At 43.5% G+C, this 16,124-nt stretch overlaps 1 protein-coding gene across 6 annotated transcripts in view; it reads right to left on the bottom strand.

Moving 5' to 3' along the window:
• Positions 1-9,673: 9,673 nt before the first annotated feature.
• The window catches only part of KDM2A (lysine demethylase 2A), a 55,324-nt gene continuing 48,873 nt past the window's right edge, over positions 9,674-16,124 (bottom strand). For all 6 annotated transcript variants that reach the window (XM_033158925.1, XM_033158947.1, XM_033158920.1 and 3 more), the window contains 4 exons: positions 15,316-15,479; positions 14,126-14,284; positions 13,716-13,931; positions 9,674-12,563 (listed from right to left, as the gene is read on the bottom strand). In XM_033158925.1, the coding sequence (XP_033014816.1) occupies positions 12,382-12,563; positions 13,716-13,931; positions 14,126-14,284; positions 15,316-15,479 (721 nt within the window). In that variant the 3' untranslated portion in view covers positions 9,674-12,381. The remainder of the gene's footprint in view (positions 12,564-13,715; positions 13,932-14,125; positions 14,285-15,315; positions 15,480-16,124) is intronic.

The following is a 16,124-nucleotide window of genomic DNA, read 5'->3' as shown; positions in this document are numbered from 1 at the left end:
GCACACGCTCAGGAGCGCATCTCGGCGCTGCCCGCTCATTGTCATTGTTGACGAGCAGCAGCTGCTCCATTGGCCTGTCCCTGCGGAGCTCCCAGGTGGCGTGCACCACAAGCTGCGGTCCGTTGTTCGAGGCCAGGTCGGCAGGCAGGCTGTGCACGTGGAGCGCCAGGCAGGCAGCGCGCTGTTAGTATTTCACCCCCTCCCTTTGTGAGAATCGTGTGACTTGTGGTCTGAGAGAAGGGGGAGGGAACTGAGTCTTTGATCTCCTAATTAACTTCTCTCTGCCAGACAGAATGTGACCTTCACTGTGTGCGTTAGACAGGGTTCGTTCTGTAGATAAGATGTGTGGAAGAAAACCTAGCCACACAGGCTGTATAGTTATGTATATATATTGTAGCTTGTAGAAAAATAAAGAACTGTTTCAAGTTAACATAGCCAGCGCTTTATTCGACCTCTGAGGAAGTGAGGGTGCTCATGACTTACAGTCTTGAGTCCAGATATTTATGATTGAGCTGTAGGTGTTCCAGTCTTATCGCCTGGCCCAGTCGGGGCACGAAGTGGGGCACAAGACCTGGATAGATCCTGGCTTAAATCAACATATGGTAGCAGAGGCGGATGGCTTCGTTCCTCCTATGGTGGCAAGCGGCTGGTTGGCGTTCCTCCTGTGTTGCAGAGCGGCTGGTTTTCGTTCCTCTGCAGATGAAGGCGGACGGTTTGCTGTTTGGCTGCTGTGTTTGGTGAGACAGTTCGGCTGCTTCATTTCGGAGCTGTTTTCAAGCTACAGAATTGATTTACAATGGTATGCTGTTTAGCTGCCAGAACAGATAGCAGAGACGCTTTTCCAGATTCTTGCTAATTGCGCTCAGTTTGGGGGAGTGAAGTTAAAGGGAGTTAAGGCTTATTTTGTTGTATGAAGAAGTGGTGTTTGCTACAGTTAAAAACGCAAGCATGTCTTCTGCACAGTTTGGCCAGATATCTCTCTCTTTTCCTCCTCTTACGCCAGAGACTTACCCTACCTGGCAAGTTAGAATGAAAGCGCTTTTACAAAGGGAAAGGCTTTTTCATACCATTGAGGATGATCCCCCACAGGAAGATGATGATGAATGGCCTGCCTGGCATGAAGCTGATCAAAGAGCCAGAGGGACTATTGTTCTGGGCGTTTGTGATACCCTGTTGGTTAGTTTAGAAGATGCTGAAACGGCAAGAGCTGTTTGGGACAAACTTCGTAATTTGCATCTTAGGCAGGGAGCAGGGAGCAGTATTCTTTTTTTCAAGAAATTGTGTAGACTGGAGTTGCAGAAAGATGGCGATTTGCCCAGCCATCTGTCCCAATTACAACGTCTTAGACAAGACCTCATCCAAAGAGACTTGACTTTTTCTGATGCTGTTTTCTCCATGCTAATGATTAATAGCCTGGATGAGTCGTATGATGCTATTGCTTCTCAGTTATCAGCATTGCCTAATGATCGTTTAACACCGGATCATGTATCTAGCGTGCTCTTAAATGAGTTTGACCGCAGACAGACTGTTAAAGAAAGCCGGGGCAAAGCTGTTGAAAATGTTTCTAAGTCTTCAGCAGGAGAAAGTGAAACTACTGCAAAGGCACTGAAGTCAGTACGTTGCCATGGCTGCGGAGAGCTAGGTCATTATCGGAGTAATTGCAAGAAAGCTTCAAAGAAGAAGGGCAACTTCAAAGGTGGTGGAGGACGACGCAGACCTCAAGGGCCAGCTGCACAAAAGGCTTTGATCTCTCGTTGTACTGATAAGGACGCATACTCTGTTTTTGTTGTAGATTCTGGGGCGACGCGCCATGTTTCTAATGATAAAAGCATTTTCATTAATTTGCAGAGACAGGAAGGCCGAATTCAACAGGCCGATGGGTCAGAGATAAAGTCTCCTGGCCAGGGAACGATTTCTCTGCAGAATCTTAATGCAACAGTTAAGAATGTTATGTATGCACCTCATTTGCAGGACAATTTGCTGAGTGTTTCTCAACTTACTTCTCAAGGTCTCAAGCTGGTGTTCACAAAGTCCCGATGTGACATTATTAGAGACAACAAACTCATTCTTTATGCCAAATGTGTTAATGGTTTATATGTATTGCCTTTTGTTACAGGTGCAACAGCTGGTACAGCTAAGAAAACTAAACAGGCCCACTGCAACATATCAATTGATAAGAATGAGAAGTTGCATAACCATTGTATTCATGATTATCATCGCTTGTTTGGCCATCTTCATTTTCAGGCTTTAACAAAAATGCAAGATTTGGTTGATGGTATGAAGGTTAAGAAGTGTCCTTACCACATGAAATGTATCTCTTGTGCAGAGAATAAAATCAAACAGGCTTCCAAAGGTGCAGAATCAGGAAGGGAGGTTACAAAACCTTATGAAGTAATTCATGCTGATTTGGTGGGACCTCTAGCGCCCTCTAGAGGAAACTCACGGTATTTTCTAGTTCTGATTGATTCATTTTCAAGATATGTCTGGGTTTATGTGTTGCAAAAGAAATCAGAGGCTTTTCAGAGATTTCAGCAATTCTGTGCATGGCTTAAGAATGTGCACAATGAACATGTACGCTGTTTTTTTACTGACCGAGGTGGTGAGTTTTGTTCAGAAGAATTTGAAAGTTTCCTCTCTGAACAGGGAATTGAACACTTGACCGCCACACCCAGGTCACCATGGCAAAATGGCCTGTGTGAGAGAATGAACCAAACGTTGCAACAAGGGATAAGAACTCTGTTGCATGATTCAGGCCTCTCTAACCTTTTTTGGGGGGAAGCTCTGTCTTGCTTCACTTATGTCTATAACAGGAGATTCCACTCAAGTATTAAGAGTACTCCGTATGAGATGCTGTTTCAGAAGAAACCATTTGTAAAACATTTGAAAATTTTTGGTTCAGAAGTCTGGGTACACACTGTGAAAAATGACAAATTGAGTAAGTGTGGTCAACATGGTATCTTTCTAGGATATGAGAAAGGTTCTTATCGTGTTCTGATGACAGACACAAAAGCAATAAGGTTGACCAGGAGCATAGACTGCAATCCTAAATGGGACACAGTTGGTATTTTCCAATGTTACCCACTGTCTGATGATGGAAATGTAAAACCAAAACCAGAAAAGAAAAAGGTTGAATCTGATGATGCTGATTCTAGTGATGGTGGAGAGTCTGATCCAGATACAGACCTTCACAGTGCCCAAGCCTCAGTTAAAGATGAGCCAGAGGCTGGTGCAGATGAGCAACCTTTGTTCACAATAGATCCTCATTCCCCTAAAGAGGAAGTGGATCCAGATGATCAGGAGACTGTAAGAAGGTCCAAAAGAACCACCAAGGGAAAACCACCAAAGCGTTTTTCCATTGAGTTTGCCAAAACTGCTGTTACTGCCAGTAATTCAGATTCTGTGTTTGAACCAACCAGTTACAAAGAGGTTCAAAACATGTCAGCCAAAGACGCAGAACCTTGGCTTAATGCCATGAAATCTGAATTGAATTCCCTCAAGCAGAATGAAACGTGGGAATTGGTTCCACAAGAACCAGGCATGAAATTAATAGATAGCAGGTGGATTTTCAAAGCCAAAACTGACAAACATGGTAAAGTGGTCAGACACAAAGCTAGACTAGTAGCTCGTGGTTTTTCTCAAATTCCTGATCAAGACTACCACGAGACATATTCACCAACAGTTAGGTTTGAAAGTGTCAGACTGTTGATGAAACTTGCTGCTGAGGAAGGCATGACAATTTCACACCACGATGTGAATACCGCATTTTTATACGGTGTTCTAGATGAAAACATTTATATGCAACCACCAGATGGTATACAAGTAAAGCAAGGAATGGTGTGCAAGTTAAAAAAATCTTTGTACGGCCTCAAACAAAGTTCTCGCTGTTGGTATACAAAACTTACTGAAATACTGTTTTCCTTAGGTTTTGAACAAGGAAAGGCCGATTCCTGTGTTTTTGTAAAAGAGCACAAGCAACAGAAGTTGTATTGCATCTTTTATGTTGACGACCTCTTATTTTTCTGGAAAAATGTAAATATTTACAAAGACACACTCACGAAGTTGCAGAAACATTTTGATATGAAAGATCTGGGAGATGTGACTAATTACTTGTCATTAGAAGTTGAAAGGAATGACAAAGGTGATGTTCTGTTACACCAGACATGCAAAATTAATGATTTGGTCCAGAAATTGAGACTCACTGAGTCAAATGCAGTGGACACTCCCATGGTCACAGGGTACCAACATGACACAACTGCTACAATGTTTCCTGATGTCACATTGTTTCGGAGCATATTGGGCAAGCTAAGTTTCATAGCTAGATGTACCAGGCCTGATATTGCCATTAGTGTAAATCTGCTCAGCAGATATTCAAACAATCCCACAGTGCAAGACTTTAAGGCGCTCAAACGCATTGTAAACTACCTTAAAGGTACTATGCACTATCGCTTGCGTCTTTCTAGCCAGAAGTCAGGTGGTTTAGAAATTTACACGGATGCCAGTTTTGGAAGTGACGCAGTTGATGGAAAAAGCACTTCAGGTATCTGTTATATGTACAACCAATGTGTTTTTGATTGGGCATGTAAAAAGCAAGCGACTGTAAGTTTGAGTTCATGCGAAGCAGAGCTCAATGCATTAACTCACTCACTTATGGACATTGAGTGGTTACTGCAGCTATGCCAAGACATTAGACTGAAAGTTACTTGTCCAGTTAATGTATACCAGGACAGTAAATCTTGCATAGCACTGATACATTCTGAAGGTTGCAAGCAAAGAACAAAGCATTTGCAGATAAAATTACAACGCGCCAGAGAATGTATTCAGAAAAATGTTGTGAAGGTTTCATATGTACCAGGGAAGGAAATTCCTGCTGATGTGTTGACTAAGGCTGTGAACAAGGAACAACTTGGTATATATGTTAAACAGTTACAGTTATGTTAGATTCTCCCAAACCTCGGGATGAAATGGGGGAGTATGTTAGTATTTCACCCCCTCCCTTTGTGAGAATCGTGTGACTTGTGGTCTGAGAGAAGGGGGAGGGAACTGAGTCTTTGATCTCCTAATTAACTTCTCTCTGCCAGACAGAATGTGACCTTCACTGTGTGCGTTAGACAGGGTTCGTTCTGTAGATAAGATGTGTGGAAGAAAACCTAGCCACACAGGCTGTATAGTTATGTATATATATTGTAGCTTGTAGAAAAATAAAGAACTGTTTCAAGTTAACATAGCCAGCGCTTTATTCGACCTCTGAGGAAGTGAGGGTGCTCATGACTTACAGTCTTGAGTCCAGATATTTATGATTGAGCTGTAGGTGTTCCAGTCTTATCGCCTGGCCCAGTCGGGGCACGAAGTGGGGCACAAGACCTGGATAGATCCTGGCTTAAATCAACACGCGCTTGCCCTCCAGTGCTCCAGCACAGCCGCCGAGCACGCCACCAGCAGGCTTCTCGAGCCGGGCGCCAGGTGCAGGGCCAGCAGGCACAACAAGCTCCGACTGAAGCCCCATGACGTGTCTGTCATGATGCCCATGGCACGGCCCAGACCCACTGCCCGCCGGCCTCTCCGTCCATGGCCACACTGGGTTTACCTCAGCGTGTGGGTGGCAAGGCTTCGGATTGGCTTCAGGAACTTCCTGCAGTCAATCAAAGCCGCGCCAGCGTCGTCGCCCACCCAGAGGCGTCCACTGCTTTGGATTATTCGAAGTCAGTCCCAGTGAATGCCGCACCGTGCCGGTTTAGCTCAGCGCGGGGACTGACCGAGTGGGTGGCAGGTTCCGCAGGCCGGATTTACGAACCCGGTGGGCCGCATCTAGCCCCCGGGCCATCGTTTGCTGACCCCTGGCTTAGACCAACAGAAAACAGCCTTTGCTGAAGGGTTTCCAAATTCTCCCAAGGGGCTTTCTCTGCATTGTAACTATTAGAGAAGTAATATTGGGTCAAACATCATCTGAAAAATGGTTTTTGCAGAAATGGGGACTCAAAGCGGACAACCCTATGGAAAAATAAGAGACAATACTGTACTAATACTACAAACATACTCCGGAAAGCCCATTTCAAGCTCTGACCCCCTTTCCCCACTATTTAATTTTCTCCACCACAAAACTGCACCCCACCCCACAGATTTCAAGCTCTCTCATGTTACAACATAGGGCATTTGTAAATGTAAAATTATGCAACAATTCCCTCTCTGCCTGTAAAGCCTTGTACCAACACACTCTACAGTTTGAGCAACTAAAATATTCTCTTAGCTACCTACAACAAGTTTCAAGTTTGAGTAGTAAATCTATGTAGATAGAAATCTAACAGATGGCGTATGTCTAACTATCTAGTAAATTAGATCCCAAGCTATTTGCCATGCGCACACAAGGTATGTCCCATTGAATTTGCTCCCAGGTAGAGGATTGTAGACTTAATTATTTTCCCTCACTGGCTGGATTCAGGCATCTTAGGATACTTCAGTAGAACAAAACAAAGCTAACAAATGACTAGTAAATAAGTAAGTAAATAAATAAATAAAGTAAAAAGAGCAAATAACATTGTTTTAATATAGAACCTCAATACCATTCTACACCTGACCCAGGTAAGATGTTCTTGGCGTGCTCACACAGGGTGGCCAACTGATTACTGATTAAGACAGTAAAATACTGGCCAACTGGTACCAATAACTACATGGTGAACAGCATGAATATTTGAAGGGGAGATGCACATTTGCAAATAAATATGTTGAAACATATGGCCAAGCACAGCTCCCAGGTATATGGATTTATTTTTCATCTCCCAGTGACCTGGTTGTGCCAGCGTCTGCAGGGCTGTTCACCTCTTGCACTGAATGTGTTTACATGTTGTCTATACATGTGTAGAATTGCTTGTATGAAAGAGTGTACTCATGTTGATTTTTAAAATACATTGCTATTTTGCAGATACACCAAAACATAGCCATGAGCGAGGGTGCAGGAGCATTCTGTATTTTTACATCAGGATGCTTCAAAATTCAAAATCTAGAACCTTGTGGGCATTTAAGTGTGGATCTGATCTTTCCTGAAAAACTTCCTCAGAGGACACTCAACTTCTTCTAGACCAAGTCCACAGATTAATAGGTACACAGTACATATCCTTCTCTTGTGATACAGGAACCCCAAACATCAATTAATCTAAATAAAAAATATTTTGCCCACCTCATGGTTTTTGGATATACACAAAGAAATTGTCTGCAGAGTATCAGAACATCCAAAAGCTGCTGTTGGCTCAAGTAGCAATTTTCTGGTTTTAATCCATGAATGAGGAAGAGGGTGGTATGAATTTAGGGAATTGGACTCTAGGGAGATGTTTAAAGGCCCCAAATATGGAGATTATAAATTAAGCTCAGCAGATGGTACTCTTCCGCCAAGAGGGAGGAAGCAATTTGTAGCCACAAACATTGCCAAAATTTGAGGCTTTAAGTTAAACGGTGGCAACATACACCAATGTTTGCTTCTGATGGGTGGTGGTTGGGGTGGGGGGAGTTGGGACAATAGAAAGCACAGCTTGAATGCAGCTAAAAAGAGAAATTAATATTTTCACAAACAGAAGTACAAAGATTGAAAAAAGATTAAAGGAAATTAATTTGCTATTAATCTCAACTACTGGTGCTCTATTATCTGACAGTTGTGCAACCAATGAGAGACAGTGTTTTCAAAGTAGCAACGATGCTGGTGCATAAAAAATACTGCCTTATATGTAGTCGGAAAACTGGTCAATTTAGGCCACAGCTGGTGGTGGATCTGCTAGGCCACACGGAGATGTCTTACTTCTAGAGATCCTTTTAATTGGAAGATGCCAGTGATTAAACCTGGAGCTGCTCAAGACAGTCCAAATGCATCACTGCGTGATAGCTGCAGTATTTGATGTTTGCTTCCACCTTCTAACATTTCATTCGGTTTCAGTTATAAAGGATATACCATCAGTATTAGCGTTTGACAGAATGCACAAAGTATACCTCATTTCCTAAGAGAAGCTTGCAAAACAACCTGCAGAAGACACTTGGTTAATTCTACTGCTTACAAAGACTCTTTAGTTGGCTTTCATATACATACACTAAGGAAGTGACATGTTTAACACTCTTTTACAGATCTGAGAGTATGAGCTCACATGATCTTTGCTTTCCTTGTAGGCCAGCATATTTCATGCTGCATTTCCTGCATTCTCTCAGTCACTTGTTAAGCCAGGGAATCTTCATTAAGTGCCCCAAAGGCTATTCAGTAAAGGACTCGACAAGTTGTTCTTGCTATTATGAACTTTTTGTCTTCATAAACTAGATTTACGTGATTTGTTTTCAACTAGCAGCTGTCATATACTTCTGCTAGATTAGCACTTGCTCCTATCAGAAGCCAATACATAGAACGAAAACTTCTGTTTGGCCATCCAACCTGTTTAAAAACCTCCAAGGAAGGAGAGTCTACCACCTCTCATTGTGAATCTTCATATAGTTTGAAGAGTACCAATATATTTAGTAATATTAAGGAAGTAGAAGTCCAGATATAGATGCTATAGCCTGTTAAAAATAAATGTCTGATTAAAAAAAAAAACATTTTGGGGGATAGTCCCTCACAACAGCCCTGAGATCTACAGGTATAGGGTGGTCTACAAATAGAATTAATAAGAACAGCCAACTTAAATGCCTTTGATACACCTGTACCTTGCATACAAAACAAGTAAGAAATTTATGTATTACTTGTACATTAAATTATGATAAAAACATACTCTTGTTTAGGAAAAGATCACGTTGTATCTCAGGTAGGAGCAATGCAAGCAGCCAGTAAAATTTAAAAGCTGACAGGGAAAGGGATTGGAGAAAATAAAGCACTAATTGGGCATGAGAGGAAAATGTAACAAATTGTGAATGCAAAAGAATGCCAGAAGATTGGGATGAATATCAGTATTTGGGAGGTGGCTGTGCCTTACAAATTTGCTTAGCCAGATGTACCCAATGAGCTAGGTAAGAGTGCAAAACTAATAGCAAAACACATAATTCCTGGAAGATAGCATTGGGAGTTTGAATCACATGGCTATTACAATGGAATTCTATCTCCATGTTATTTTGCTCCGTCTTTGTTAATTTTGCTTTACAAGGAAATAAAGTTTCACGCCTTGGTTCTCTCATAAACGTATCTTGAAACTCAATTGCCATCTTGTAGTGCAACAATATCACTATCTTTTACAAATGACCGATGAGCTTACAGCCCAAAATGTCATTACAATGTTCCATCTAAGACCAAGCAAGCTTCAGGGCATCAACTATAGTAATGGGTCCTTAGACCTAGAATTGTGTGGTGGTCCTGGAAAGACTCCTCTATTTGATATAAGCAGGGCTGTTTATATGGTGCAATACTCTTGGCGTGCACAAAATGGTAGGCAATGCAGAATTTAGCATCATTTTTCAAGAAAAGTTCCTAGTCTTCGTGACTTTTAAGGTATGCTTGAAAATGTAGGGGTAATGCTTGCTAAAATTTTAAAGCAGTATTCCCAAGGGTTGAGAATAGGGCTTCAAGTACCCAGTTTAGTTCAGTGTCAATCTCCCATTTTCTAGCTAAGTTGGCATAATTGTATCTTTTTAAAAAAAAACCTGCAAAGCTATGCAAAATGAACAAGGTTGTGTAACTGATGCAAGTTAAGAGAATTCAGTTTTTCTGGACACAGAATTTGGATTGCCTGAGTACAAAATTTTAATAGCATGGGATACACAAGTCTCTATATATAGGGAGGATAAATTACCTACTGGTTTCTCTCATTCAGACTGGAGTTGCCCTTGTATTTGAGCTCACATTGCAATCAATATGCAGACCCGCATGTTTTTTCTTGAAATTTTTATTCCAAAATCCACCCCATGAAACAAAGTCTCCCTTCAGAGGCTGGTATCTTCTCTTCCCCCTTTCACTTTTCTCTCATTCCTGTGGTAATATGTTTGAGGAAAGATTCTCTAAAACCATTATTGGCAAATGATTAGAAAATGAAAAAATCCCAACTAGCTCCCCTCCCTTTAGCCCCAAATATCCCCCAACCCTAAACATGTCAACCGAGAGAGCGCAAGACTTGGTTTCTTTTACCCTTAATGTTTACATTTAATTTTAAAGCACAACATTGGAGATTGACTCTAAGTTAGCAACAAAAAATATATATTTACAATTTCTTCAAAAGAACAAAAACAAAAGAACAACCAAACCCTTTTAGACAATAGTGACTTTCTTTAGGGAGATTTATTTAGGGAGCATGTTTTTGTTTTAAATCACTAAGTGATTTCATATATAATTTCTCTTTCCTTTATGTCATCACTTGCCCTCTGCGGTGGGGGCCAGTTTAGGCATTGAAGTTTCACAATTTGCTTTGAAGTTTAAGCCACAGTCATTTGAGGGCCACATTTGAGAAGGCTGTAGGACAGCGAAGCCAATGCCCCACCCGATCAGTCTGCTACTTGTTTTATCCCTCTTGCCGCAGGACGAGATTCTTCCCAGACTAATGCTCCTGACATGCCAACTTGCTGCATTTCAGCACTTCTCCAGCTGACCAATGCATATGGAGAGTTGTGAAGGTGCTCCCACTTTGGAAAAACAAAACAAAACACAAAATATCCAGAGCCTAGAGATCTCCGTGGGAGTTATCTGGGCTGATGCACTTGAACCTCCTATTTATGGCTATTCTCACCTTCCTCTTTTGAAAGAAAACAAAAGCAAGAGATTGATTCTACAATATTTTTTTCCACAGGAGCCAACACAACAAGGCAGAAGGTTTCCACTTCTAGAAGAAGATCAGTGGGCGTTTTTTTGTAGAAAAATTCAATTTGCAGCAAAGCTCCTGTGTACTGAGGCACTCTGGAACTCATCACACTAGCATTGTCCTCTCGGCAAAGAAGCCTGCTCCTCATGTGGAAGTGAGGGGGAACCTCTGGGATTCAGTAGATCTAGATATTTATCCCCCACCACCATCAGTGCAGGGGAAGCTGCTCTTCCCTGAGGCTCAGGTGCCGCAGCGTTCAATGCAATTGGGCTGGGCAATTTAGAGAGCTATGGGGTGGATTCCTCCCCCTCCCTTATTGCTTCAGAAGCAGCGAGGGTGCATTGGGCTTTCCTCCAGATTCCTCCTTTCCCTTGCTGCGCAGACACTGGAGAGCTCTTTTTTGCCATGCGAGGCTCAGAGGGGGAGGCGGGGTGAAGGGCAGTCTAATTTGTGCTATCGCTATGGGGAAGAGAGCAGAGTGCAAAGTGTGCATTCAAACCCTGACAAGCTCAGACAGCTGGAAGGAGTGTCCAGTCACTCGGGCAGGGGGAAATAAAATAGGGTTCCAAAATATTACCTTTCTTTCTAAAGTGCAAAAAGCTCTCTGCTGCCCAAGAGAGAAGTTCTTTGGACCGGCCATTCATTGCAAAGAAAGAGAGGCAGCTAATGGGGCATTGACCCGTCTCACAGCTCAAGAGCCAACAGCTATGCACCTCAAGATGGAGGCATTTCTTCGTCGGCCAGCATCTCCCAAGAATGCTCGTTTCCACAGACTATGGGACAGAGACCACTTCCGCTGGTGTAAGAAATCCCACTAGGTGCCTCCCAAGCCTCCAAGCTCTGTTGCAGCTTTCCCTCTACAAACGCCATCTTTTCAGAGGATGAACGGGCCTGCTTAACTCCCCTTCTTGGGAAAGTTGAGGGCAAGAACATGGTTCCCTCTGTATGAACACTTAGCCACCCCCGCTCTAGTCTCATGTTGGAAGGTGCCTGCAGGCTGACCTGGGGGCACATGGAGAGTCCCTTACCAGACAAGAGGCACTGCTGCTGTAGACATTACACTACTGCTCTGCGTAATCAGCCCAGAGCAGTTGCTGCCCGTTCAGCTGCTGAAGGGCAAGGAAAGGAAGCTTAGCAGAGTGTGGCAGGCAGGAGAAGTGACTCCCAAGCCCAATGACATATTAAGAAATTGCATACCAAGACAGCAGGGAAACAGGGAGCAAAAGTGCATCTGTTCTACACCATCCAGGTCTGATCCTCCCCCCACAATCTGATGGGTAAGTATAGTTGTTTTTTGTGGGATATAATGGTAGAGGGGGAAGGGTTGAGAAGAAAGGAAAGGGGCACGTCCCCCTTGAAAATGCTGCTACAAAACATCAATTTAGAGCATGTAGCTGATGAGCAAGCACCCCACAAGAGCACCCGTCCAGCAATCTCGCCACTTCCTCAAATGCCTGGTGAGATTTTCTGGTCTGCAGAAGTCCCAAGGAGAGGAGGGACATTACAGTCACAGTCAGACAGGCATCTTCCCTGCCTATGGATGTGGGGTAAACGGGGGAGGGGAGAAAAGGGTCTGCTCTCCAAGAGGGGTTTGTCTGGGATCTTTCCTTCTCTTCAGTCTGTGTGTGGCAAATCTCTAGCTGATTTTCTGGATCAGCTTTTCATCAGACAGGCAATAGAGGCTGTTGATTGACAGGTCTGAGATGAAGTGCTCACAGGCCTTGCGGGTGATCTGCTTGCAACCACGCAGGTCTATCAGGGTGACGTTAGAGATGCGCCGCAGATACAGCAGGGACTGGTCTGTGAGCTTATTGCAGCCTGTGGAGAGGGTGACAAGTGCCATTATTTGCATAATGCCTAGTGCCACAAAGATATTCAGAGAACAAATGCACTGGTATAAATACTCAGAAAATACAAAGTGTCCAGACTCTTACATTACACAAATGATTCTTCTGGTTTGCAAGTGTGATTCTTCTATTCAAACTCTGACTTCAGAGCACTACCTTGTTTGATTACCAACACACCTCAAGCTGGTAAGACTGGCAAGTTTTGACAGCTTAATATGAACAAGTCTGACTTTTGTATTGACAAGACACACATAGGCAGCCACTCTTTGTGAATCAGGCAACAGTGAACCATTAGACCCTTAGTAGCAGTTTATTATGCTAGAGGGAGACAGAAAAGCTGAAACATGATTATTTCCCTTAAGGCTCATTTTCCATCTGGCATAATATGTCAGCCTGTATTGCATACTGAGGCGGTATGTGTTTCTGATACATAGGGATACAAGCTTCAAATACTTTTAAAGAAGACAGTATTGCAGTATATCCAGTTCTGAATACTTGAAGATTAAGTGCAGCCTCAGATTACTATTCTGTTAACCCCACAAACAATGAGGGCTGTGGGGCGGGGGAGGCCTGTAAAAAAGGGAAATAACACCCACCTCATCATGAGGCTGCTGGGACTAAATCCTTCATTTATCCCTCTGGTCTGGATGTATACATTTAGATATATTTTCTCTTTCTTCCAGCAAAAGAGAAACCTCAGTGAGGCAAGAGGGCATATAGCCTTTACATTAGGGGTAAACTTGTAAACTGGGCGGAATTGTCCACCTGTCAAAATCCCTTGTGCAGCTGGGCCCAATAGCCAGCTGGCTGTTGGGTGGGGTGGGGTGAGAACCTCTGCACCAAGAACTTTGCAAGCCCCTCACAGTGATGCAACAGACAGACAGCTGCCTGCTGGATCACTACACAGGGCTTCCAAAGCTCCAGCTGAGGGGTGGTCGAGTCAAAGCCCACTTTTCCTTACAAATGCACAATTGGAAGCGCACCCTGGCAGCCACATCTTTACCTGCTTCGCAGCTGAACCGCTGGTGGGCCAAATGCAGCCAGCAGATCAGAGGTTCCCCACCCATTTTACATGGTCCACAGCCCTTAGTATGTCGGGGAAAACGATCAAAGATGCACAAACCTGCCATGTTGATTTCAGTGAGCGAGTTTCGCGTGGAAGACCCCACAGCTGTTAATAGGTTGGTTGACTGGTCCGTAAGGTGATTGCAGTGACTAAGATCAAGTCGTGAGAGCAGAGGCATGTGGCGAATGATGAGCCGGAGTGTGGCATCAGTTATGTCCAGCCCAGCCAACCGGAAGTCTATCATGTTACGGAGTTTGCTGCGATTGTCTTGGCCTGTAGGAAGATATGCAAGTAAGTTGGAAGGCACAGTCTCCTGTTTCTCTAGAGCATGCAGGTACAAATTAAACCCTTTGGTCAGAATTTTTCCCTTTTAAGACCTGCATTGCATCCAACTCTTGTCAGCTTTCTCCCTTCCCCACCTCACTAGAAAGCACAACATCCTGGTATATCCAGAAGGCAAAACATACTGGGTTTATCTGATGGAGGTGTGAGCAAGTCCCGAATCTGAGGGTCCTTGATTCCTACTGCCCACCGAAGATCAAGTGTCCTGAGAAGGGGGCAGGTGGAGGTACTGAGAGCAGACACTGCTGACCAGGAGCAGCCTGCCAAGATGAGGTCTTTGAGGCCTGTAGCATAGCAAAAGATGGAAAATATTAGTGCCTTCTTACTTCAGAACAGTTATGTTTCATGCAGAGTTAACAGCATGGCACTACCCCCAATCCATCAGAGAGTAAAACAAAACCAATTATCTATTTTGAGCCCTCATTTCAGGTTAAGCAGGAGTGACTTCCCCACCCTCAGTTTAGGAGATGTATTTGGTCCCCAAGCCAATTTTTGAGGCTCGTCAAGACTCCACTGCAGAGCTTTCCAAACTTTTCATGTTGGTGACACAATTTTTTGACATGCATCATTTCGTGACCCAGTAATTCAGTTTTAATAGCAAACCTGAGGTTAAACTAACCCCTTTCCTGCCCCAGGAGAAGCGTGGGGAGCGTTCGCACGACACACTAACGTGTTGCGGCACAGTTTGAAAAGCTCTGTTTTACTGATTCTGCTGGCAGCAGGAAAAAGAAATTTAAAGAGTAGACACAGCACTGGGGGGGGGGGGAGTCCATTGCTCTTATGAAGATGAAAATTGTTCCCACCTCAGTCATCATATCAATCAATAGATGAACTGAGAGGAGTGATAACCCCCTTCCTCAGCTGACCTGCACAGGTTAGCTAAGAGGGCATTGTGGGTTCTCCTGTGTGCAGCAAGTAAGTGGGTAACTATACCCACTGCTGGCAAGTGGACCAAGGAGAGTATAAGCATGTACTATTTGCTTTTCCAAGGAACCTGCATAAAAGTCTGTTTCAATATAGAACTAATCTGTGCATTGAAAGGCACACAGAGCTGGAAGTTGAAGTGGGAGTCACTCTGCCATCTTCCGTCTTTCAGCTTTGTGCACTTTTCAAGGGGGGGGGGGAATGCAACCACCCTCACTACCAATAAGCTGGGGTTCAGGTAGTGGGTGCCAAGGTGAAACCTCAAGGGTTCCACTGCACTCACAGGCACCACAAAGTTGACCTGTATAGTGGAATGTTCAGTTTAACTCAATAATGTTGAAACTAAAGCAAATAGTGAAGATGCACCCACCCAGCTGCCTAAAACACAAACCTGGTAGTCTGTTGATGAGCCAGGTGAGCTGTTTTCTGGAAATATTGGTCCAGCTGAGGTCAAGGCTGACTGGCTGCCTCCTGATTATGCCACCCAGTGCCAGGGGTGTGATGGACTTGTACCTGCTTAAGTCAATCTTCGTCCACAATCTCCTGTCACCACACCTAATTGAGACACACTGTATTAGACTAGAAATTCACCTTTACACAAACTCTTTATACTTCTTGGTTTCTGACCAATTATTTGTGGCAGAATCTTTTACTGAGCAGTAGTACTTACGTCTTTTGAAACCGAGAAGAGAAAATGCCCTCCTAGTCTGTGATGGGTAGGTAACCCAAATTCTCTTCTCTTGGACTTACAGGTGAAACTCGAAAAATTAGAATATCGTGGAAAAGTTCATTTATTTCAGTAATTCAACTTAAAAGGTGAAACTAATATATGAGATAGACTCATGACATGCAAAGCGAGATATGTCAAGCCTTTATTTGTTATAATTGTGATGTTTATGGCGTACAGCTGATGAAAACCCCCAATTCACAATATCAGAAAATTAGAATATTAAATGAAATCAACAAAACAAGGATTGCAAATAGAACAATATTGGACCTCTGAAAAGTAGAAGCATGCATATGTACTCAGTACTTGGTTTGGGCCCCTTTTGCATCAATTACTGCCTCAATACGGCGTGGCATGGATACTATCAGCCTGTGGCACTGCTGAGGTGTTATAGAAGACCAGGATGCTTCAATAGTGGCCTTCAGCTCTTCTGCATTGCTCGGTCTCATGTCTCTCATCTTTCTCTTGGCAAT

Source organism: Lacerta agilis, chromosome 1 (assembly GCF_009819535.1).
Source record: "Lacerta agilis isolate rLacAgi1 chromosome 1, rLacAgi1.pri, whole genome shotgun sequence".
NCBI classification, from domain to species: domain Eukaryota; kingdom Metazoa; phylum Chordata; class Lepidosauria; order Squamata; family Lacertidae; genus Lacerta; species Lacerta agilis.
This window is presented reverse-complemented; position numbering and strand designations above follow the sequence as displayed.